Source organism: Ursus americanus, chromosome 21 (assembly GCF_024610735.1).
Source record: "Ursus americanus isolate L20-20 chromosome 21, mUrsAme1.1.p, whole genome shotgun sequence".
Lineage (NCBI taxonomy): Eukaryota > Metazoa > Chordata > Mammalia > Carnivora > Ursidae > Ursus > Ursus americanus.
Window position 1 is genome coordinate 5,622,598 of NC_142147.1, and position 26,656 is coordinate 5,649,253.

The 26,656-nt window shown below is 37.9% G+C and overlaps 1 protein-coding gene across 1 annotated transcript; it reads right to left on the reverse strand.

Annotated features, from left to right (window-relative positions):
- On the reverse strand, positions 1 to 25,231 carry LOC123776604 (histone-lysine N-methyltransferase SETMAR-like). The gene is made up of 3 exons (XM_045772682.2): positions 24,758 to 25,231; positions 18,075 to 18,171; positions 1 to 5,508 (listed from the first exon to the last, which is right to left on the reverse strand). Exons 1-3 carry the CDS (start codon positions 24,821 to 24,823, stop codon positions 5,135 to 5,137), a joined length of 537 nt encoding a protein of 178 aa, XP_045628638.1. The 5' UTR covers positions 24,824 to 25,231; the 3' UTR covers positions 1 to 5,134.
- Positions 25,232 to 26,656: the final 1,425 nt, after the last annotated feature.

The window sequence follows — 26,656 nt, forward strand, 5'->3', positions numbered from 1 at the left end:
AGCAGGTATAAAATGGTGTAATCACTTTGGAAAAGAGTCTAGGAAAACTAAATATACACATAGCCTATGACCTGGTATTTCCAATCTTAGGTATTTATCTAAGAGAAATGAAAACAAATGTCCACAAAAAAACTTGTGCAAGAATATTCATAACAGCTTTATTTATAATAGGCTCAAACTGAAAAAAAAAACCCACAAATGTATCAAACAGGTAAATAGATAACTTGTTATATTTATTTCATGGAATACTAATCAGCTTTTAAAAGGAATGAAATATTGACACATACAACAAAATGGATTAATTTCAAAAATATTATGCTCAGTAAAAGAAGCCTGACACAAAAGAGCACATACTGTACAATTCCATTTATGTGTAGTAGAACAGGCAAAACTATTCCATGGTAGAAAAAAATCAGAGCAGTCTTTGCTTCTAGGGGATAAGAGTGGGGATAAAATGAAAAGGTATGAGAAACTTTCTGGGCTGACAATAATAGTCTGTATCTTCATAGGGGTTTGTGTTACACAAATGTTTGCATTTATCAAAACATACTGAATAGTACAATTAAGATTTGGGCATTTTATCGAATTTAAATTTACAAGAACAAGAACCTTAAGCCAATACTGAACTCTAGGTAATGATAGGTATGCTGAAGTATTTAGGGTGAAATGTCCTAATACCTGCTACTTTACACTGAAATACATTAAAAAAAAAAAAAAGGGATAGCTACATGAGTAGATAAGTGAGAAAGTATAGTAAAATGTCAGTGGTACAATCTAGGTGGTTGGCATACAGTGTTCACTGTAAAATTCAGGTATTTTGTGTGTTTGAAATTTTTCATGTTACAGTAAACAAAACCTGCTTATTTAAGCCACTGTTCATTAGGTTTTCAATTATTTGCTATCAATATTCCTTACTTACATTGATACCAAAACAAGGGTTTTCTACAAAGTGGATGAGACTGGCCCTAACACTTACTCATTCATTTAATAAACACTTACTAGATACCTACCATGTGCTAGACCTTGTGCTCCTGTTGGGGGTATGATCTTGTGAGCAAAAACGGCCCCGCTGTTATGAATTTTATAATCTAGCAGAGATGGCAAACATATACTATCACACAAATAAACATATAACTACTGTGATCACAATTACGAAGGAACCATTTTGGGGTCCTAAGGCCATGACAAGGGGACCTGACCTAAGGCGGGGTGGGGTAATCAGGTAAGACGGCATAGAGGAAATGCATGTGACGGGTGGAGTTAACGATGTGAAGAGGAGTAGCAGCATGAACAAATTAGCTGAGGTCAAAGGAAGTGAAAGGAGGCTACTGTGTTCAAAGCACCAACAGAAAGAGGAAGAGAGAGTCCAACATACTGACAGGTCCTGGAAGACTCCACTTTCCACTGGCTTTTGATGCTGTCTCTAACTTTGCCCAGATCTTTCATGCACACCGTTGAAGTCGCTGTAGGTGCTCTAGTCTCACTGTAAGCAATTAGAACCAGGCAGGAGCTCCTTTAATGACAGCTATTGTGTACATAATAAACCAAAAGTCAAAGCCACTTCTGTTTTTTGTTTTGTTTTTAAGTAAACTCTACCCCCAACATGGGGCTCTAACTCATTACGCCCAAATCAAGCGCTGCATGCTCTACTGACTGAGCCAGCCAGGCACCCCTTGAGGCCACTATTTATTCCCTTTTGTAATCAGGACCCAAGCTACCTCAGGGGCATGGTGGGGAGAGGAGCTGTAGCCACTCCTTTCTTTCTTTTGACACTCCAGCAATGAGCTTTTTAAAGCTTTGTTTTCTTTTCTGGGAAAGGAGAATAAGAGTACTAGGATGCTTGGCAGGACTTTGTGTGTATAAAATTTATCACTTTTCTTGAAAATCCAATATAGCTCCTAAATAGTTATACATTTAAAGCTACAGTTCCTACTTTCCCAAGGCAGTGGACAGATGATCGTCATTCCATGTTGATTCTTTTGACATTTATATTCCATATTTTCAAAAAGGAATGATTTAAAAAAAAAAAGATACAAATAACTGCCGTGGGATGCCTGGCTGGCTCAGTCTGTGGAAGTGTGCAACTCTTGATCTCGGGGTTGTGAGTTCAAACCCACGTTGAGTGTAGAAATTACTTAAAAATAAAATCTTAAAAAAAAGAAAAGCCGAAGTAAAGACAAAGAAAATGAGAAGCCTCATCTTTGTCCTGAAAGAGAGCTTTTCTTTTGTTCCTATGGGGCCAATAATGCACTGGGTCAGGAAGCACTTACTGCAGAAAAGCCACAGGCTCAAAGTGACTGAAGAAGTCAGCCCTCTTTTACAGCTGCTTACCTCTAGACAGTACAAGCCATGCACCAGCCTTCATTGAGCACTGAACTCAGCCCAACTGGGCTACCCTGGACACAGAGGGGCCTCCAGAAGTGTCCCACACACCTTACTTTGCCTTTTTTCTTCTACTTTTTATGGTATTAAATCATATTTATTGGGCATCTACTCTGTGCCTGTGGTTTATATTAATTGTCTGTCTTCCTCCCCAAACCCTGCAAGGTTGCATCATGAACTTCATTTTAAAGTTAAGTAAGACTCAGGGAGGGTATCTAAGAGTCAGGAATCTTTCTTTTGCCAAAATGGAAAGCCCAGCTCTCCCAAATGGCTTAAGCAAAACGGGTATTTACTATCTCACATAACCAAAAATACACTAATAGTAACACAGGCACAACTCAATGCATGTGTTTGCTCACAAGAACTACAGGGTCCATTTCTGCCTCTCTAGTCTACACCCCTTGCTGGAGGTGGTAAGGATGATTGATAGGATAACTCAACATCCTATAACTGTTCCTCTCCCTGTCTCATCACATTTCACTGGTTCCTTTTGGAAGAAACCACTCATCTGGGCTGAACAGGGATATCTGCTGACTGTTTTGGACCAAAGTCCAGCATCCAGCTCTGGAAGTCTGAAAGGGGTCTGAGAACTGAGAGAAGGGTGGATGGCCATAAAGCAACTTCTACCCAGACTAAGTAACTATACAACACCACTTTCTTTCACACTGGCCAACCCTCTGTGACCATTTGACTTCACCCTTGTGCTTGCTGCCTTTCAGATAAAGTCCTTCCCACGACACTTCTGGTTTTAGCCTTGTTACCCTATCAGTCTGAGCTAAATCTCTGGCTTCATTCTTGAGTAAGCAGGAGTCCACAAAAACACTGGATAGATTCCTTGACAACCCAAGGATGGAGCAGTAAAATGAGCAGGTGACTCCAGACCAGGGCACCCAGCCAGGGGAGTAAATTAGAACTGAAAGACACTCTGCTCACAAAGCCTTGTGTCATAATACTGGGCTGCTTCTACCCAAAAGAACAGACTTTTTTTTTTTTTTTTTTTAATTTGCAGTAATGCGTCCCGTGGTCTTTAATTCTTTGGCTCACAATCAAAATCTACTTAACAGGATTTCCATTCCATCTTTCCCTCCATTTCTCACCTTCCTTCCTTCCCTCTGTCGGTCTCTCTCCAGGTAAGATCCATTCCAGATGTCCTTCTCTCACCTCTCAGCGTTTAGGATTCCTTAACTCTCCCTCACAGATTAGACATAGCAGATCGTCAGGAGGGAGAGAGGCAGAGGACCATCCCAGTATCTTTACCCCAACTTAATCCGTGGTTCCCAGAAGGAGTAACTGCAATTTAGCTACAAAATCATAAAGAGGCCATTAATTATGGTCTCTGACAGGCCACTTACATTTTTAAAAAAATAAAGAATCAGAGTGGAAAACACATGAAAGAAGGGACTGGCTTTGTGTGACAGAGTAAGTATTATCACTCAAAAGCACCACTGTGCCATGTCTACCATGTGCACGGCTTTTGTGTTAGAAACATGCTTTCATTTCTTTATTCAAAAAATATTTTCCGAGAGCCTGAGAGCTTTTGATGAGATTGCTCATCTCCCTAAAGCCCTCTTTACCTAGATTTTTGCATGGCTGAGTCCTATCACAAATACATACACTCAGTGGTTCCATATTCCTCCAATGAAGAAGCCCAAAACTCAGGGGCAGCTTGTAGTTTTCCAGTACATTAGGTATCTTTCAGTCTTCATGTTCTGCCAGGGTCTGGGAAGGTATTAAGTTGAGCTATATGCAACTGCCTTTATATAAAAATGAAAATGTTTTATTTTTCAGAAAAAGTTTTATTCAACCAAAATATGCACTGTTAGCATTAACTGCTTCCCCCAATGATAAATGTCTCCAAATATATTTATAAAATTCAGCATTGTTAAAATTTATTCAAAGCCTTCAATTATTGTTCTCTATTTAGAGAATATTCTGTTTCTTAGAGTTCCAAATCATGAGGGGGTAATCTGTTGAAAAAAGGTCAGACGAGGGGCACATGTGTGGCTCAGTTGGTTAAGCAGGGGCCTTCAGCTCAGGTCATGATCTTAGGGTACTGGGATTGAGCCCCGTATCGGGCTCCCTTCTCAGTGGGGAGTTTGCTTCTCTCTCTGCCCTTCCCCCTGTTCACGTGCTCTCTCTCTCAAATAAATAAAATCTCAGAAAGAAAGAAAGAAAGAAAGAAAGAAAGAAAGAAAGAAAGAAAGAAAGAAAGAAAGAAAGAAAGAAAGAAAAAGCACGAGAGAGAGGAAGGAAGGAAGGAAGGAAGGAAGGAAGGAAGGAAGGATGGAAGGAAGGAAGGAAGGAAGAGAAAAAAGGTGAGAAGAGTGTGATGGATATGGCAAAAGTTCTTGCCATATTCAATGCAGTCATTCCCTATGGTGGTCTGGGATTGCAGTGGCCAAATGTTGTCACGGAAAAGTATATGTCCATCCATGTCTGCTGACCAACGCAGAATGCTTTTAGATCCATTTTTGATACATAATTTCAACTTCTTGACAGTAAGATGCTACTGTTAGTTTTGCCTGAGTTAAAAGTAATGAAATACTCTCTTTGCAGACCACAGGTTACCAGAACCTTCTTTTTGGTTGCAATGATGTTTTTACCACATTTGGGAACTTCTTCAGCATCCAACCATTGTCCAGACCACTTTCATTTTTTGTCAAAGCTTATGATATTCTCCAAAATAGGTCTCTGCTCTTTCAAATCTTAAGGTATGAGCACATCTCTAATCATCTCAGTTTATGACCATCCATCAGTTGGTGTTACCTACCCACTTGTCCAACTTTTTCACCTTTCCTATTGCAGCCAGGTGTCGAGAAATTGTTGTAGCAGAAACTCCTAAGTCTGCTGCAAGGCCTCGAATTGCTGTTTTGGGGTTAGCTTCCACCATGGCTCTCAATTGATCTTCATTTAAAACAGATTTGGGTCTCCCTCGAGGCTCATTTTTCAGACTCAGATCCCCAGAACGAAATTTTTCGAACCACCACCGGATAGTCCTTTCACTAACAGAGCCTTTTCCAAAGACAGAATTGATGTTTCTACTTGCTGTGGCTGCACTATGTCCTAGTTTAAATTCATATAAAAACAGTATTCGCAAATCTTTCAAAGATATGGTACTGTTCACTTCTGTGGAAGAAATAAATAATAAAAACTCAGCCATCAAAGAAAACTGAAGACCATAATATCATTATGAATACTAAAAAATACAACCGAAAACAGACCTGATATCAATTTTATCAATCATGGTCAAGTTTCAACTAGTCAAATATCAGCAATTTCATCTGGAGGATACATGTTTTTATCATTACTTCTGCTGCCATCAGTTTATATCAGGCAGATGACTTTACAATAGGAATACAATTTCCTATTTTATAAGCATTACCATAAAAGAAATACTTTTGAACTAAAATATAATTGTGCTTTTAAATCTAGGAATTCAATGACTGCCACACAATTTTTTCAGTACTATCAAATTAAGATCTCAGATCAATTTAATGCTTGGAAAAAAATTCTCCCATAATGTGTTGATAAATACCTGCTTCTGATGTTTTCTGATGGAAATATTTGTAGGCCTTCCTCTTCCCTGTTTCACATGATCTGAATGACTACTATTTCACAAGTTCTTTATGTTTTCTAAATCCTTATTTACTATGGAATTTTTCTTCTTTTCCCTATTTCCCTTTCTTGGGCTTCATAGTTAATTTTGGTGTGAATGAATAAAAATAGTATTTCAAGTATATGAAAGAACTGTTATCCATTTCCCTTGGCAGTCACATATTCTAAATGGCCCAGTGGACTTTTAAAAACTACAACCATAACATACATGTGCCTTAAACCTACCAAAGGGTTAAAAACGAGAGGGGGAGAGAGAGAGACAGACGGATTAATTCAGCAGACTTCGAATCTGGACAATGTTTGGGAGGAATCTTGGGCTAGGAAGGGTGAAGTTTTTCTTTTCAGCAGCCTTAATTCTGGCCCCTTATAAGTACATATTCCTCCAACAGTAACTCTTCTGCGTTTTTCCTCCCCTATGCTTCCAAGATAGTAAAATGGAAAGGGAAAAGGTTTCTATTTCTTTCTACCATCACTTGAGTTCTAAATTATTTCAAATAAGTTGATAATCTTCTATTACAAAAGCAGAAAAAAATTCTGACCTCAACCATAATATACTGTTACCAAAAAGCAAACAAAAACATATATTGCAACTGTAAGACAAATATTATGAAAGTGAGTAGCTTTATTTTAGCCCCCTAATACACTGAAAGCAATTACTCTTTTGTTCCTAAATGGAACAGGAATAGGGGAGAGCGGTTTCCCATCAATATAGATTTAATTAATGCAAGAAACTACCTCTTCCACTTCCATCACACTAGTTGAGATATAACCAAAAAACAAAATTTGTTTTAATACAGAGCTAAATCCAAAAGCAAAAGAGAATTTCCCATGTGCAAAAAAAAGTGGGAAACACTAAAAAAAAAAGCAGAGTACTGAAGGGACACATGAATAGAATTCATATCTCAGAACTACATACATATAATGGAACAACGTGAAACAGAGACATTTTAAGACAAAGTAAGACATTTTAAAACATGCCTTTAATGTTGAAAGAGAAAACAAAGAAATAGATTTCATTAAGCAAGAACAGGCCATTGTAAAAGAAAAAAACTCCGTTATACTTAGTTGTCACATCTCCTAGCTTCCTCCAATCTCTGACAATGCCTTGGTCTCCCCTATTTTTCATGACCTTGACTCTTAAAGAGTACTAATTGCTTTACCTTGTCATATATATCTCGTTTGAGTTTGGCTGTTTTCTGATGATTGGACTAAAGTTACATATTTTTGGCAAGAATACAAAGAAATGATGTATCCTTTCTCTATCATGGGTTTCAATATGTGAATATGTTTTATTATTGTGATGTTCACCTTGATCATTGACTAAGATAAATTTTGGCAGGTTTCATCCCAGTGAAGTTACTATCTTTCCCTTTGCGATTAATGAAGATCTTGGGGGACATACTTTGAATCTATACAAATTTTACTTCTCAAATTTTCACTCACCAATTTTACAATCAATTGGTGGATCCGGTCTGCAACAATTATTACTGTGTTTAGCTAATGCTTATTTTCTACTTCCCTCAATCCACCATCCCTCCACAGTTATTCATTGGAATTCTACCATAAATGAGAACTGTTCATTTCCCCATTTCGTATCTATATCAGTATGGACTCATGGATATTTACTATTATTCTGGGGATTATAATCCAATGATTTCGTTATTTCTTTTGCTCAAATTGCTCCAACTTTGGCCATTAGAACTCTCAGTTTGGCTCCCATGTTCTTTCAAACACTATCCCCCCACCTTTTTTTTTTTTTTTTTTTAAAGCATTTTGTAACCTGGCACACACCAAGGTGTCCCAGGCACCTTCAGTGTTTTCTGTCTCAGTCCTGGAATCAACCACTTCTCCAAGAAGTGGAGAATCAGAAATAAAAAACTGGATCTTAGGTTTGTTTATTACTGCTGGGTTATCACACCTTTTAGTCATTCTCAGTGGACACAACTAGGAAACATATGCATAGTAACCGATACATATACTGATATCTCAGATTCCAAACCAACCCACCAGAGTTCATTTTGGCCTTCTCCTTTATTTGTGAGAAACCCAGTTTTTGTTGTCTAAAACATATTTACCTATTTACCATATTTACCTACTCAGTTTGAGTACACACATAAGGCATTTTCAGAACTGTTAATCTATGCCCCTGTGACAAATATATTTACTGACTATATTACAGCATTAATGTGCCATTCTCTTTACCTTTACCATTACAGTGTCCAGTCAAGATGTTATTTTCCAAAACAACTTGGAATAAAGTTCTTTTCTTCCTCATCCTCTCTAATGTCACTCCTTCCTCATTCCTGATACCCAGTTCCCATATCCTCACTTGTGTGCACCCCTTTCCCACCTACTCCCTGTAGGTTACCAATAATCACTTTAGTTTCCAGTTTATCCTCTCAGTATTGATTCTACAAAAATAAGCAGATACACATGTACTGTCTTATATCTTTCTTTCTTACACAAAAGACCATATACTATAGATACTCCTGTGCTTTACTTTCGTCATTTAATATATTACCTCAGAAACACTCCATATCAGTTGATAGACCATTCTCATTCCTTTTTTTTTTTTTTTTTCTTGCAGTTCCATTACTTCACTGAATGGACAGACCACATTTTAATCACTTTGCTATGTATGGGCATTTAGACTGTTTCCAATATGTTGCAATTACACTGCATTACATTGCTCTAGTGAGTATCTTGTGTGTATGTGTTTTTATTGTTGGAGGTGTATCATAATGGTAGAGTCCCAGAAATGGTCTTGCTGGGTCAAAAAGTAAATGAATACGTATGTAGTATTTTTAACTATTGCCAAATTTCCCTTTGGAAGGGCTGTAACAATTCACATTCTCACCAGCGATGTATGAGAGTGCCCATTTCTCCACAGCTTCACCAACAAAGTATATGGTTATATTTTTAAATTTTTGCCATTGATAGGTATTATCTTAATTTGCATTTATCTAATTATGAGTGAATTTGAACTTTTTTCCATATATTTTAGGCCATTACTACGTCTTATTTGTGAGTTGTCTCTTCATATCTGATTCCATTTTTATATCAGGTTTTTGTAACTTTGTCCTCAAATTTTTTGTTTTGTTTTGAAATCTTAACTCTCACAACCACTGTTTATTACCAAGGTGAACTCTGATCTTCATGACGGACTTATCAATGGGATTTCTGGTAGCAAGTATGAGCACCAGGGCCCCCAAACTTTTTGGATTCACCTAGACAGGGATCAGCTACCCCCAGCAGGGTTTGGTCATACTGAATGAAGATGTCTTTGAGCTCCTCCTTGGACTAAGACTTTTATGCTAAAAACATTGCTGAAAGAAATTAAACAAGCTCTAAATAAATGAAAAGACAATCCTATTCATAGGCAGGAAGACGTAACATCATTAAGATGTCAATATTATCCAAAGCAATCTAAAGACTCAACACAATATCTATCAAAAGTCCAACAGCCTTTCTGGCAGAAATGGAAAAGCAGATCCTCGTTTTCATACAGAATTGCAAGGGGCCTTGAATAACCAAAATAATCTTGAAAAAGAATAAAACTGGAGAACTCACACTTCCTAACTTTGAAACTTACTACAAAGTCACAATAATTAAAACAATATGGTATGGGCATAAGAACAAACATAAAGACCAATGGAATAGAAAGCCCAGAAATAAACCCTCACACATATGGTCAATTGGTTTTCAACAAGGGTGTCAAGACCATTTAGTGGGAAAGGATGGTTTCTCAACAAATGATACTGAGAAAACTGTATATCTACATGCAGTGTGAAGTTGGACCATAACCCACACCATACACAAAAATTAATTCAAAAATGGATCAGAGACCTAAATGTAAAAACTAAAATTACAGAAGTCTTAAAGAGAACATTGAGGAAAATCTTCATGGAATTGGGATTTGACAACAATTTAATGAATATGACAACAAAAGTAAAAAAAAAACAGGTAAAATGGACATCAAAATTTAAAACTTCTGTGCAAGAGATACAATCAATAGTGAAAAGGCAACCTACAGAATGGAATATTTGCAAATCATGTATCTGATAAGGGGTAAATATCCAGAACATATAAAGAACTCTTACAACTCAACAACAAAATGCAAATAGCCTGATTTTTTTTTTTTAAGATTTTATTTATTTATTTGACAGAGAGAGAGAGGTAGTGAGAGAGGGAACACGGGCAGGGGGAGTGGGAGAGGAAGAAGCAGGCTCCTAGCGGAGGAGCCTGATGTGGGGCTCGATCCCAGGACTCTGGGATCACGCCCTGAGCTGAAGGCAGATGCTTAACGACTGAGCCACCCAGGCGCCCCTCAAATAGCCTGATTTTAAAATGAGGAAAGGACTTACATAAATGTTTCTCCATCAAAGATATACATACGGACAATAAGGATTTGAAAAGATGCTTAACATCATTAATCATTAGGGAAATGCAAATCAAAACCACAATGAGATTATCAACTCACACCCATTAGGATAGCTACTAACGAGAGAAAATAACAAGTATTAGCAAAGGTAAAGAGAAATTGGAACCCTGGGCATAACTGGTGGGAATGGAAAATGGTGCAAGCCTCTATGAAAAACAATCATGTTGGTTTCTCAAAAAATTAAAAATAGAATTATATCCAAAATATCTGAAAACAGAGTCTCAAAGAGGTATTTACACACCCACATTAATAGCATCATTATTCACAATGGCCAAAAGGTAGAAACAACCCAAGTGTCCATCAAACAATAAATGCATAAACAAAACATAGTAATTACATACAACAGAATATTATTCAGCCTTGAAAAGAAAAGAAATTCTGACACATGCTACAGCATGAAGACATGATGCTAAGTAAAATAATCTGGTCACAAAAAGACAAATACTGGATGATTCCACTTAAATGACATACCTAGAATAGTCATATTCTTAGAGAAAGAACATAGAATAGAGGTTAGCAGGGGCGAGGAGGGAGGAAGGAATGGAAGTTTGTTGTTTTAGGCTATAGAGTTTCAGTTTGGGGAGACAAAAAAGTTCTGGAGATTGATAGCACAAAGATGTGAAACTACTTAACACGACTGAACCATACACTTGAAAATGGTTAAGATGGCAAATTTCATATTTTTGTATGTTACCACAATTAATAATAAAAATCAAAGAAAAATTAGATAAGCTGGACCTCATCAAAATTAAGAATTTTGTGCATCAAAGGACACGATCAAGAAAATGAAAGGACAACCTACAAAATGGCAAAAAAAATACTTGCAAGTCATACTTCTGACAAGGGATTAATACCGAAAATATATAAAGAGCTTCTACAGCTTAACGAACAACCAAACAACGCAATTAAAAATGGCCAAGGAATTGAACAGACATTTCTCCAAAGAAGATAGACAAATGGCCAATAAGCCCATGGAAAGGTGCTTAACACTGTTAGTCTTTAAGAAAATGCATATCAAAACCCAGTAAGATAACTCTTCACACCTACCAGGGTGGCAATAAAAAAAACAAAAAAACACACACCGGGGCACCTGGGCGGCTTAGTCAGTTAAGCATCCGACTCTTGATTTTGTCTCAGCTCGTGATCTCAGGGACATGAGATGGAGCCCAGCATCAGGCTCTTCGCTGGCATGGAGCCTGCTTAAGATTCTCTGTCTCTCTGCCCTTCCCCACCTCCTCCCACCACCCCTGCTTACACACCCCTGCTTTTTCTCTCTCTAAAAAAAAAAAAAAGGAAAATCTAACAAATTTTGGTAAGAATATGAGAAATTGGAAACCCTGTGCATTGCTTGGGAATGTAAAACAGCACAACCACCATGGAAAACAGTTTGGCATTTCCTCAAAAGGTGAAACAGAACTACCATATGACCCAGCAATTCTACTCCTAGGTATATATCCAAAAGAACTGAAACCAGGGGTTTGAACAGGTATCTATACATCAATGTTCATTACAACAACCCTAGTTGTTGCCCATCAGCAGATGAATGGATTAAAAAATGTGGTATATAGGGGCGCCTGGGTGGCTCAGTCATTAAGCGTCTGCCTTCGGCTCAGGGCGTAATCCCAGGGTCCTGGGATCGAGCCCCACATCAGGCTCCCTGCTCTGCTGGGAGCCTGCTTCTTCCTCTCCCACTCCCCGTTTGTGTTCCCTCTCTCACTGGCTGTCTCTTGCTCTGTCAAATAATAAATAAAATCTTTAAAAAAAAATGTGGTATATACATAAAATGGTAATTATTCAGATATAAAAAGTGAAATGAAATTTTGATATGCTACAATATGGGTAGACCTTGAAAACATTATGCTTAATAAGCCAGACACAGGACAAATATTGTATGATCCCACTTATGTATGAGGTGCCTGGAATAGGCACATTTACAGAGATACGAAGGAGAGATTGCCAGGGATTGGGGGGAGGTGTGTGGGGGCGGGGCTGAGGTGGGGAGGAAGAGATTGTTTAAGAGGTACAGGGTTTATGTTGGGGATGATAAAAAAGTTTTAAGTAAAATACCAGTGATGGAGACACAGTATTGTGAATGTTTTTAATGTCACTGAATTGTATACTTACAAATGGTTAAAATGATAAATGTTACATATACTTTACCACAATAAAAAAAAGAAGAAAAGGTCCAACTTTACCCTAGGGATCTGAAATACCACCTTTGTCATATACTAACTTTCCACATGAATTTGGGTTTAATTCTGCACTTTTTATTCTTTTCCACTGGTCTATTTGTCCCTGCCAATGCCACATTTTAATTATGGAAGCTTTACCATACACACACACAGACACACAAATATTTTTTTCTATTCCTTTAATTACGTGGGCTCACATACAATATGGGGCTTGAACTCACAACCCTGAAATCAAGAGTTGCATGCTGTACCAACTGAACCAGCCAGGCACCCCAGAGGCTTTATAATATATTTTAATGGCTGGTAGGGTTATCCAACCTTGATAGTTTCTCTTTTTCAGTATTTTCCTGGCTATTTCTAAAATCAGTTTTATTGGGGTGCCTAGGTGGCGCAGTCAGTCAAGCATCTGACTCTTGGTTTCGGCTCAGGTCATAACCTCAGTGTCCTAAGATCAAGTGCTGAAGTCAGGCTCCATGTTCAGCGTGGAGTATGCTTGAGATTCTCTCTTCCTCTCCCTCTGCCCCTCCTGCTCATGCTCTCTCTCTAATAAATAAAATAAATCTTTAAAAATAAATAAATAAAATATAATCCATTTTATTGAGATATAATTTACATCCCATACAATTTACCCATTTAAAATGTACAATTCGGTGGTTTTTAGTACACTCACAGGATTGTGAATCCAATTTTAGGACATTTTTCTACCTCCAAAAGAAACTCTGTACCCATTAACAATTGTTTCCCATTCTCCCTGCTATCCCTTTCCCAGCCCTAAACCATTAATCTATTTACTATCTATAAATTTGCCTATGTGGACATTTTCTATAATCGGAATCATAAAGTATGTGCTCTTTTGTGACTGGCTTCTTGCACGTAGCACATTTTTAAGAGTCATTCATGTTGTAGCATATATCAATACTTTCTTTTTATTGTCAAATAATATTCCACCATATGGATATACATTTGTTTATCATCAGTTGATGGATATCAGGACTGTTTCCACTTTTTAGCTATTATGAATAACGCTGCTAACAACACTCATGTGTTTATGCCCACTTCTGTTTTCAACTCTCTTGAGTTTACACCTAAGAGTGGAATCATGGATCACACTGTAACTCTGTATTCAATCATTTGAGGAACAGGCAGATTGTTTTCCAAGGGTCTGCACCATTTTACATTCCTAACAGCAGCATATGAGGGCTTCGACTTTTCCACTTCTTCCCCAATACTTGTTATTTTCTCTTATTATTCCATGTTAGCGGTGCGAAGTAGCATCTCATGATTTTGACTTGTACTTCCCTAATGACTAATAATGCTGAACATCTTTTGATGTGCTTACTGGTCATTTGTATATCTTCTTTGGACAAATTCCATTCAAATCCTCTGCCCATTTTTTAAGTTGGGTTATTTCTCTTTTTATTATTGAGGAGTAAGAGTTCTTTATATATTAGGAATACAAGTCCCTTATCAGATATGTGATTTGCAAATAGTTTTTCCCATTCTGTGAGTTGTCTTGATATCACCTGCAGGAAAAAAAAAAGCTTTAAATTTTGATATAGCCCTATTTATTTATTTACTTATTTATTTATGTCATTTGAACTCTGGGTGTCATATTTAAGAAAACACTGCCTAACCCAAAATCACTAAGATTTACTGTTATGTTGTCCTCTAGGAGTTTTATAGTTCTATTAGCTCTTACATTTAGGTTAAGATCTGTTTTGAATTAATTTTTTTTTAAGATTTTTAAAAAATTTATTTTAGAGATATAGAGTGAGAGACAGTACACGCCAGGGGAGGAGCAGGGGGAGAGGGAGAAGCAGACTCCATGTTGAGCCCGATGTGGGCTTGATCCCACAACCCTGAGATCACGATCTGACCCAAAATCAAGAGTTGGATGCTTAGAAAAACAGACACACAGATCAATGGAACAGAATAGAGACTCCAGAAATGGACCCTCCACTCTATGGTTGACTAATCTTTGACAAAGCAGGAAAAAACATCCAATGGAAAAAGGAAAAAGACAGTCTCTTCAATAAATGGTGCTGGGAAAATTGGACAGCTATATACAGAAGAATGAAACTCAACCATTCTCTCACACCATACACAAAGATAAACTCTAAATGGATTAAAGACCTCAATATGAGACAGGAATCCATCAAAATCATAGAGGAGAACATAGGCAGTAACCTCTTTGACATCACCCACAGCAACTTCTTTCATGACATGTCTCCAAAGGCAAGGGAAACAAAAGCAAAAATGAATTTTTGGGACTTCATCAAGATAAAAAGCTTCTGTACAGCAAAGGAAACAGTCGAGAAAACAAAGAGGCAGCCTACGGAATAGGAGAAGATATTTGCAAATGACACTACAGATAAAGGGCTGGTGTCCAAGATCTATAAAGAACTTCTCAAACTCAACACCCAAAAAACAAATAATCCACTCAAGAAATGGGCAGAAGACATGAACAGACACTTTTCCGATGAAGACATTCAATGGCTAACAGACACACGAAAAAATGTTCAACATTGTTAGCCATTAGGGAAATTAAAATCAAAACCATATTGAGATACCACCTTAGACCAGTTAGAATAGCAAAAATTGACAAGGCAAGAAAACAACAGATGTTGGAGAGGATGTGGAGAGGGGGGAACCCTCTTATACTGTTGGTGGGAATGCAAGTTGGTAAAGTTCCAATGTTTTCACTTTGGAAAACAGTGTGGAGGTTCCTCAAAAAGTTAAAAATAGAGCTACCCTATGATCCAGCAATTGCACTACTGGGTATTTACCCCAAAGATACAGATGTAGTGAAAAGAAGGGCCATATGCACCCCAATGTCCACAACAGCCAAACTGTGGAAGGAGCCAAGATGCCCTTCAACAGACAAATGGATAAAGAAGATGTGGTCCATATATACAATGGAATATTACTCAGCCCTCAGAAAGGATGATTACCGAACATTTGCATCAAAATGTATGGAACTGGAGGAGATTTTGCTAAGTGAAATAAGTCAAGCAAAGAAAGACACCATATGGTTTCACTTATTTGTGGAACATAAGGAATAGCAGGGAGGACATTAGGAGAAGGAAGGGAAAAATGAAGTGGGGGAAAACAGAGAGAGAGAGATGAACCATGAGAGACTATGGACTCCAGTAAACAAACAGAGTTTTAGAGGGGAGGTGGGGGATGGGCTAGCCCAGTGATGGGTACCAAGGAGGGCATGTATTGCATGGAGCACTGGGTGTTATACACGAACAATGAACCATGGAACACTACATCAAAAACTAAAGATGTACTGTATGGTGACTAACATAACATAAAAAAAAAAAAGTTGGATGCTTAACCAACTGAGCCACCCAGGAACCCCGTATTTTGAATTAATTTTTATATATGGCGTGACATAGGGTTCCAACTTCATTCTTTTGCATATCCAGCATGGTATCCCAATACCATTTATTGAAAAGGCTATTCTTTCCCATTCAATTTCCTTAGACCTTTACTAAAAGTCAATTGACAATTTTTCCGGCTATTTCTGCATGTTTATTTTTCCATACGAACCTTCAAATCAGCTTGTCTAACTCAATAAAACAACTTGTTAGGAGTTTTATTAAAATTGCATTGATTTTATAAATTAACTTGGGAGGATTAACATCTTTATGATGTTTGAATCATCCTATTCAAGAACAAGGGATGTTTTACCATTTGCTGAAATCTGCTTTAGTGTCCTTTTAGGAACATTTAAAATTTTCCTTGTATAGGTTTTAGGCTGTTCTTATTAAATTTATTCCTAAACATTTAACCCTCCATGTTGTTATTGTAAATGGGCTTTTCTCTAATATGATGTTCAGTATAAGCTATTTCTATATATGAAAGCTGATTTTGTATGTTAATTTTACATCATGATCCTACACCCAATTCTTTTACTGTACGAGTTAGTTTTATTATTAATTCTCTGGAGTCCAGCTATACTTTGATCTGCAAATAGATATTGTTCTACTTGTTCTTTACCCATTTTTTATGCCTCTTATTGATTTCTCTTACCTAGTTGCCTTGGCTAATTTACCTCTAACATAATGCTGAATAGTAGTGAAGATAGTGAGGATGCTTGCCTTGTTCCTGATATGAATGGAAATGCCTGTAGTGTTCGCCCATTTAAATAAGATAGTAGCTTTAATGCTAAGATATCAAGTTAAAAAACTACTCTTCAGGGGCACCTGGGTGGCACAGCGGTTGGGCGTCTGCCTTTGGCTCAGGGCGTGATCCCGGCGTTATGGGATCGAGCCCCACATCAGGCTCCTCTGCTATGAGCCTGCTTCTTCCTCTCCCACTCTCCTGCTGTGTTCCCTCTCTCGCTAGCTGTCTCTATCTTTGTCAAATAAATAAATAAAATCTTAAAAAAAAAAAAGTACTCTTCAAATCCTATTCTCTTGAGTTTCTCTATCATGAGTGGGTACTTAATTTTGCCACAGGTTTTCTCAGCATCTACAGAAATAACCTTATTGTTTTTTCTTTGTATTTATTAACATGGTATATGATACTAATAGGTTTCCTTATATTGTACCAATTCTGCATTCCTGGAATAAATCCTGCCTTAGAACTTCTGCCTTTGTTTCTCCCTCTGCCTAGAATTTACTTTCCCTAGTTTTCATATGTCTAGCCCCTTCACCCATTCAGACCTTATAAAATATCTCCTCCTCAGAGATCTATTCCCTGGACCACTCAATCAAAAGTAGCCTTCCAATTAACCTATAGGAAAGTACCCTATTTTAATTTCCTACCCAGCACTTATTACTGATATTTTCCCTGTATATCCCACATGCGCAATCCTAGGTATATATCTTCAATCACTACAACAGTACTGAATCTGTCTTGGAAGTAGACTTATTGCTGTATGACCAAGACACATAGTACCTGGCATATGTTAGGCACTCAATAATTGTTTGTAATCAATCTACTACCATTTTGAATTCACTACTGTTACAACATGTTATCATAGGATAAAAAAAGGAGTAACAAAAACCCACCTCTGAATACACTTACGGCATAAATCTAGATTTCTCAACTTTAAAGAGAAAGCTAGAAACTCAAAATTGAAGTGGGCAATTTTTTAGCTAGTCTAAATTAGTCAATCAAAAAAAATAACTGGTACTTTAAAACTTACAATACTTAAATCAAGGTTCCCTTTCTTCTAATTAACACTTTCTAATTAAAATTTTTCATTAAAATTTGTTACAAAATTTATAAGTAAAGGAGTTAACATTTAAGTTAGATAAAGAACAAATCAATGTAAATGACTTATTGTATCTAATAAAAACCAAAGATACACTTCAATAGATTTTAGTAATATAATTCTACCAGCAAAAAAAAATTTAACTAACAAAAATTAATTTTAACTTTATATAATGGAAACCATAAAAAAAAGAAAAGTGGTAAATTCTCTCAATTACCTGTAAAAGATGATGATTTCTCTGAGTTTTTTACTTTTAGAAGTTTCCTATTAATAAACAAATAACCACAGGGACAAGATTTACACGCAACAGGAACCTGGAGGGGGAAAAAAGGAAAAAAAAAATTACTATTTTACTATTTATTAAACTTCTGAAGTGTTTATGTGGTCTCTTCAATTAAGCAATAAGTTACTTGAAGGTAGAGATCACATTTTTACTTAAACTCTACCTCCTCACAAAAATTATTCAAGATAGGAAATCATACCCATCCCATTCTCCTAGTCCTTTACAGTTCCACGCATATGATAAATGTTTAATAACAACTGATGTGAATGACCACAGGAAGAATGTAAAGTAAAAAAACTATTTCCTAAAATGTCAGTCTGAGAATAGTTACAACATGGATTAGACTAGAAAAAAGCAACTGGTTAGGAAATTATTACATTAATCCCCAGATGAGAGGCTGCTCACCTGTTCTGCAATGCTGGCAGGGGAATGTACTTCAAAAAAAAAAAAAAAAAAAGAGTACATTTGACAGACATTTTAAAGGGAGGAAGAAACAAGACTCAGACACAAATTGATTACTAATGATAAAAAAGAACTGAAAACTTGTGATTTCTTTTCCATCCATCAGTTATTTCAGAGTATGTTGTTTAATTTCTACAAACTTTTGAATTTTCGAGTTTTCCTTTCTATTGTTGATTTCTAACTTCATCCTGTTGTGATTGGAGAAGATTTGAACGATATCAGTCTTAAAAAATGAACTTTGCCATATACAAATATTTCAAGATGGACTGTAGACCTACAAGGAAAATTTTAAACTATGAAACTTCTAGAAAATACTAAAAAAAAATCTGCCTTCAAGAGTTTGAACATGAGAGAGGAAGAGGGCCAGTACCAATTCCTGGAAAAGGATCATTTACAATAGCCAGTTTGAGGAAAAGGAACATGGAAGACTACAAAATAAGTGCTAGACATAGGTTCTCCTAGTCTCCAGTAGATAAAAGACCTTTAACAAATCTTATAAGCCCTGCAGGTTTCTGTTTTCTTTTCTAAGGTCTTTACTGCCTGAAGTAGTTTGTGATCTTCGCATAGTTTTAAGTGAAAAAATGATTATGTCATTTAACAGCTTTATTAAGTTATAATAAACATACAATAAACTATACATATTTAAAATGTACAATTTGACACGTTTTGACAATTGCATATGCCCATGAAACCACCACCACCATCAAGATAGTGAATATATCCATCATCTCTAAGTTTCCTCATACGCCTTTGTAATCTACCCACCTACCTCTCTCAATATCCCCAAGCAACTACTGGACAGCTTTCTGTCACTACAGATCAGTTTGAATTTTCTAGAATTTTACGTAAATGGAATCATAAGTACATGCTCTTTTTTTGTTTAGCTTCTTTCACTTCGCATAATTGAGATTTGTCCCTGTTTTTGCATATAACAAGTTCTTTCCTTTTATTGCTGAATATTATTCCATGTGAAGATATACCAGTTTATTTGTACATGTTGACTGTTTCCATTTTTAGCTATTACAAATAAAGCTATTATGAACTTTCATACAAAAGTCTTTGTGTGTGTGTGTGTGTGTGTGTGTGTGTGTATACACACATTCTTTCCTCTTGAATAAATAGCTAAAAGTGGAAATGGCTGGATCATATGGTAGCTTTACCTTTTTAAGAAAACTGACAACTATTTCCCAAAGAGATTGTACTGTTTTACATTCCCACCAGCAGTGTATGAGATGTCCGGTTCCTCCACATCCTCATCAATATTTGATATGTTCTTTTTAACTTTTATTCCAGTAGGGTCTCACTATGGTTAGATGCATGTCCCTAGACTAATGATGTTGAGCATTTTTCTATAAGGTTATGTGCTGTCTGTAAGCACTCTGGTGAAGTGTCTATTCAAATTTTTGCCTATTTTTTAATTGGGTTGTTTTCTTATTATTAACCTTTGAGAGCCCAACATTCTGGAAACAAGTCCTCTAGTACATATATGCTTTTCAAAGGTTATTTGTTCATGTCGTCTTTCCTTTTTCTAAACAGTGATTTTCAAAGAACAGAAGTTTTAATTTGGATTAAGTCCAATTTATCATTTTTTTCTTTTATGGATCATACTTTTGGTGGTGTAACACCAAACAATTGCCTAACTTAAGTTCACAAAGATTTTTATTTTGATTTATTTATTTATTTTTAAAGATTTTATTTATTTATTTGACAGAGAGAGAGAGACAGCCAGCAAGAGAGGGAACACAGGCAGGGGGAGTGGGAGAAGAAGAAGCAGGCTCCCAGTGGAGGAGCCTGATATGGGGCTCAATCCCAGGACTCCGGGATCACACCCTAAGCCGAAGGCAGACGCTTAACGACTGAGCCACCCAGGCGCCTCACACAAAGATTTTTAAATATTTTTTGAAGTTTCATAGTTTAAAATTTTCCATGTAGGTGCACTGGGTGTTATACACAACTAATGAATCATCGAGCCTTACAGCAGAAACCGGGGATATACTGTATGGTGACTAACGTAATATAATAAAAAAATCATTTAAAAAAATAAATAAAATAAAATTTTCCACGTAGGTCTACAATCCATCTTGAAATACTATTTGTATATGGCACAGGTAAGAATTAAAGCTCATTTTTTTAAAGAATTACTTATTTGAGAGAGAGAGAGAGAAGGGTTCCGGAAAGGGGCAGGGGAAGAGGGAGAGGGAGAGAGAAACCTAAGTAACTTTACGCTGAGCACAGGGCCCAACATGGGGCTCGATCTCACAACCCTGAGATCACGATCTGAACCAAAACCAAGAGTTGGATACTTAACCGACTGTGCCACCCAGGTGCCTCAAGTTCATTTTTCAAGACAGATATCAAAGTAACTTCTCCAACCACAGTAGGACGAAGTTAGAAATCAACAACAGAAAGGAAAACTAGAAAATTCAAAAAAATTTTAGAAATTAAACAACATACTCTGAAATAACCAATGGATCAAAAAAGAAATCATATGGAAAATTAGAAAATAGAGATGAATGAAAACAAAAATACAACCTACCAAAACTCATAGGACACAGTGAAAGCAATGCTAGGGAGGAAAGTTATACAGCTGTAAAAGCTTACATTAAGAAGATCTCAAATCAACAATCTAACTTTACAACTTAAAGAACTAGAAAAAGAAGAGCAAACTAAATCCAAGCCAACATAAAGAGGGAAATAATAAAGATTAGAGATAAAACAGAGAATAGAGAAACAATAAAGAAAATTAATGAAACGAAAGTTGGTTGCTTTGAAAAGATGAACAAAACTGACAAGCCTTTTGCTAGAGACAAAAAAAAAAAAAGACTTAATTACAGACATACCTTATTTTATGGCACTTTGCTTTTTTGTGCTTCACAGATACTCTGGGTTTTACATATTGAAGGTTTGTGGCAACCCTGTGTGGAGGAAATCTATCAGCACCATTTTTCCAGTAGCATTCACTCACTTTGTGTCTTTTGTCATATTGTGGTAATTTTTGAAATATTTCAAACTTTTTCATTATTATCTTTGTTATGGTGATCTGTGATCAGTGATCTTTGATGTTACTATTTTGATTGTTTTGGAGTGCGATGAAACAACACCCATAAAAGACAGCAAACTTAATTGATAAATGTGTGTGTTCTGAATGCTCTACTACTTGGCCATTCCCCCATCTATCTTCCTCTGCTCAGGCTTCCCTGTAACCTAAGACACAGCAATATTGAAATTAGGCCAGTTAATAACCCTACAATGGCCGTTAAGCATTCAAGTTAAAGGAAAAGGCACATATCTCTCATTTTAAATCCAAAGCTAGAACTGATTAAGCTTATAGTACAAAAGGCACGTCAAAAGCCAAGAAAGGCTGAAAGTCAGGCCTCTTACGCCAAACAGCCAAATTATAAATGCAAAGAAAAATTTCTTGAAGGAAATGGTGCTACTACAGTGAACACACGAATGATAAGAAAGTGAAACAGCTTTATAGTTGATATGCAGGAAATTTTAGTGGTCTGGAAAAAAAAAGACCAAACCAGCCACAACATTCCTTTAAGCCAAAGCCTAATTCAGAGCAAGGCCAAAACTCTATTCAAGTCTATGAAGGCTGAGACAGAAAGCAAATTAGTGGTTGCTAGGGGCTGGAAAGAGGGTGGCATTGACAGTTACTGCTTAATGGAAACAAGGTCTCACTTCAGAGTGATAAAAATGTTCTGGAATTAGTGGTGATGGTTGTACAACACTGTAAATATATTAATGCCACTGAAGTAGACCCTTTAACATGGTTTAAATGGTGAATTTTATCTTTTTTACCATAATGAAAAAAATCAACTGTATTTCTATACATAATGAACACTGATAAAATGAAAATTTTAAAACAATTCCACTCATAATAGCATCCAAAAAATTGAATTCATAGGGATAAATTTACAAAATATGTACAAAATCTGTACAATGAAAACTACACACACTGCTGAGTGAAATATTTAGAGGAGACAGTAAATTTTTCTTACCAAGGGAGGGAAGGTAAAAAGAGGTAATTATTTTGAAAAGAGAGACACTGCATTATGGCATAAAAGATGCCTTACAGATGTTTTTAATTGAAGGAGTTTTAAGTGAATTCTACTTTTTCTAGTTAAGAATAACCAAATTTTACAGACCAAGGAAACAGTTAAAAAAATTTCATGGGATTATGACATGTTAGTAAAGGGTTAACAAATGTCCTTCCTGAGAAAAAAGACCTTTGGTCAAGTCTACCATTCTGACCCTGTCCGCCGAATCAAATAATATTAGGCAATATTGCTTATGGTAAAAATGGCCCATAATTGACATCTGGACTGGAAGGCATGAGGTGAGAAGCTAGTTTTAGGCTTCCCTAAGTACAATAAATATAATCATGCCATTCCCTGAAAAACCTTGGAAGCAAAGGCCTTACTCGTGGGCTAAGAAACATGAAATTTCTAAGCCATGGTAAGTCTTGCAACCCCGGCACTGTTTTGTTTTCACATCTGAGCTGTCATCTGGGGAGGCAGAGAAAGCCCCTGTACGCTGTGAAGATCCTTACTGACCACCATTCTGATGCTGTAAAGATGCTTTACATTTTGATGTAAAGTTCCATGATTCATTACTTGCGTATAACACCCAGTGCACCCTGCAATACGTGCCCTCCTTACTACCCATCACCAGCCTATCCCATTCCCCCACCCCCCTCCCCTCTGAAGGAAGCCCTCAGTTTGTTTCCCAGAGTCCATAGTCTCTCATGGTTCGTTCCACCTTCTGTTTACCCCCCCTTTCTTTATCCCTTTCTTCTCCTACCAATCTTCCTACTTCTTATGTTCCATAAATGAGTGAAACCATATGATAATTGGCAAGAGAAACAAAAGATAAAATGAATTTATGGGACTTCATCAAGAAAAAAGCTTCTGCACAGCCAAGGAAACAGTCAAAAAAACTAAGAGGCAGCCCACGGAATGGGAGAATATATTTGCAAATGATGCTACAGATAAAAGACTGGTATCCAAGATCTACAAAGAACTTCTCAAACTCAATACACAAGAAACAAATAAATCATAAAATGGGCAGAAGATATGAACAGACACTTTTCCAATGAAGACATACAAATGGCTAACAGACACATGAAAAAATGTTCAAAATCATTAGCCATCAGGGAAATTCAAATCAAAACCACACTGAGATACCACCTTACGCCAGTTAGAATGGCAAAAATTGACAAGGCAGGAAACAACAATTGTTGGAGAGGATGTGATGCTGTTCTGAGGACCCGCGATGTTTGTATCTGGGCCCAGGGTAGGCCTGAAGGGCCAGCTGAACCCTAGACCACTGGTGGTCATAAAGCCGTTTCATGACCTTATGAACTTAGTTTATAAAACGGATATTAAAAATTCAAGAAACCACACACAGGTAGGAATGGCAAATTCATCTTTTTAAAAAGTTAGACAAATACATACCATTCTAAGGGGGGAGTGCCTAGAAAAGTAGGGCTTTAACAGGGACTAAGTAGTCAGTGGTGTTCTATTAAAAATTCAGAACAAGGTAATGATTATTTGGGTTATGTAAAGTATTAAAGAGCATATTAAGATCACAAATTTACTAACATCTAAAAAGAAAATATCACTATCGCTGCGGCCCTTTTTGTCACCGTAGACATCTGATGGAAACAAAGCAACCCTGCGTGGCAGGAGCGGCTTTCGGAGCCAGGAGCCTGGACTCGGAGTTGGGCACCGTGGGCATTCTCGTCGGGCCAGAAGGGGGCTGAAGGGGCCGTGCTCGCCCACTTGGGCCACTGCCCCCTCACTCCCGCCGCTGTCACCCACAGCCGGCCGGGCGACTCTGGGAGGGTCCGGACTGGGCGCCCGGTCCACGCCAGACAAACCCACGCCTCCCTCCCGCGCCACGGGCCGCAGGACACACACGGTCGCCCGGCTAACGCCGCCAGGTGGGCACCGGCCGGACTGCGAACCCGGGAGTCTCCCTGGCATTCCCTCGGCTCAGCCCGGCCTCCCACCGGGCTCCCACCGCGGCCACCGAGCCCAAGGGCCAGACCACCCGGCGAGGCGGCCTCTCCACAGCCAACGGCCGCGGGCAACAGCCGCCCGCCCGCGCACCCGCCCCGCCGGCCCCCGGGCCAGGCCCCCGGCGCCCACCTGTTGGTCGCACTCGGGGCACGATTTGGTGGCCATCTTCACTTTCTTGGCTTGAGTTGCAGACATGCTCCTCTCCTGCAGCGGCGGCGGCGGCGGCGGCAGCAGCTCCGGCTCCTCCCCTCGTACCTCAGCAGCCCAGCCTCCCCACCCGGTCCTCCTTAGCCAGACTGAGGCTTGAACAGGAGCGCGCGGATTCTGCGAGCCGGAAGGGCGGGGCAGAGCGTGCGCCCGCAGCGGCCACGGGCCTCTCGCGCCTGCTCCGCGGGACCGAGGAGCGCGCTCCCACCCGCACCGCGCGGGTCCTCGAGCGCGTCCAGATTCTCACGAGAGGAGACTGTCTGAATCGTCCAGCGGCACAATAGCCACGCCTTCTCTCGGCCCTGCGGACGGCGTGGGGGCGTGGTTTGGATGGGACTCGGCTGTAACGGGCGTCAGGTTTGACCAACGAATGCACAGATAGGGCGGGTCGTGGCGCTGGACACGCCCTTTCCCCGCGGGAGGAAGGAGAACGTGAGAGGTGAAAGGGAAAGCGCTTACGCAGGTCCTAGCGTTTAATACGCTTAAGAAATGTCAGCAACTGTAGTCATTGAGGGACTGTAACAGACATCTGATTAATGGTATGGATCTAGGGTCAAGTATGGAAAATGCATTCATTTATTTAATTAATAATTGTCTAAGCCCCACTGTCAGGCAAATTTGAATTAAATGCAGTCTGCTCTGGAAGAGGACACTTTAGGTATTTAGACCCGTGCTACTTACTGTCCACGAAGAAGGACCAGTTTTTTTTTAATCCATCGGTCACTGATACCTAACTAAGTTAAGATTAAAAATAAATTACACCTAGCGATGCCTGGGTGTCTCAGGTCATGATCCCAGGGTGCTGGGATGGAGAGCCCTCCATCGGGCTCCCTGCTCAGGGGAAAGCCTGCTTCTCCCTCTCCCTCTGCTGCTCCCCCTGCTTGTGCTCTCTCTCTCTGTCAAATAAATAAAATTTTTAAAAAATTACACGTAGATTAAAGTGGAAAAAATTACACAAAATGCAATTTCATTTTTTAAATGTGAAATTCAACAGACATAAATTTACATTTCAATAAACAATCGGAACAGAGGAAATAATTTAAGAAATTGTACACTTTGCTTAGGGAAAATTTGCTAATTAGCATTTATTACAGTGAATGGCTATTACAGAAGTTTTTGTTCTACAGTTGTAACTAAAGCAAAGATATGAGTGAAATTCTATTCTCTTATAAATGCCTCTAAGCACGCTTAGAATGAATACATTGAGTATAAATATTTAAAGCTTTCAGTGTGACATGATATTGTTTCTTGTTTGGTCATTTAAACTAGGTTGGATTGATAAAAGCACTACTTAGAGGAAAATTTATGTCTAAACTAGTTCTAAGTTCTCATGGTAGGAAAACTATCTCATAGAGGTATGTTAATGGAACTAGAAGAATAGATTTTAAAGCAACTTCAGTAAATTCATGGTTCATTCTTAACCTTTACCCAAAATGAACTGATGATGTATTTTCAAAATTCATATTTAATCCTCATAAGTGGGTAGGTCCAACAGTTTATCCCATAGAGTAATAATTAAAATTTTAAATATCTTCCAATAAAAAAAATGGGTTCCAGATCTATGATTTTCCTATGAAGCAATCTTCTTTTGAGGGAAAGTACAATTCGAACTGTTCTATCATATTTGTAAAATATTTAATTATATTTTTTTCACAGGTGTCCAATGTCAAGTCTTATTGAAAATGTTTTTAGAATATGAAAATAACAATATGTAAAATCTCTGTTCCTCCAATTTTTCTAAGTTAAATTTTTGTTCTTCCGTCTTAACTGCCATATGTTGCACTCCTTCCTTCCATTAAAATAGTAAGATCCAAATATCAC

Coding starts and splice junctions, on each gene's coding strand:
- LOC123776604 (XM_045772682.2), bottom strand. CDS start 24,823: ATGTCTGCAACTCAAGCCAAGAAAGTGAAGATGGCCACCAAATCGTGC. Junction 18,172..24,757: donor GCCCCGAGTGCGACCAACAG/GTGGGCGCCGGG, acceptor TTCCCCCTCCAG/GTTCCTGTTGCGTGTAAATC. Junction 5,509..18,074: donor GAAATCATCATCTTTTACAG/GTAATTGAGAGA, acceptor TTTCTTCCACAG/AAGTGAACAGTACCATATCT.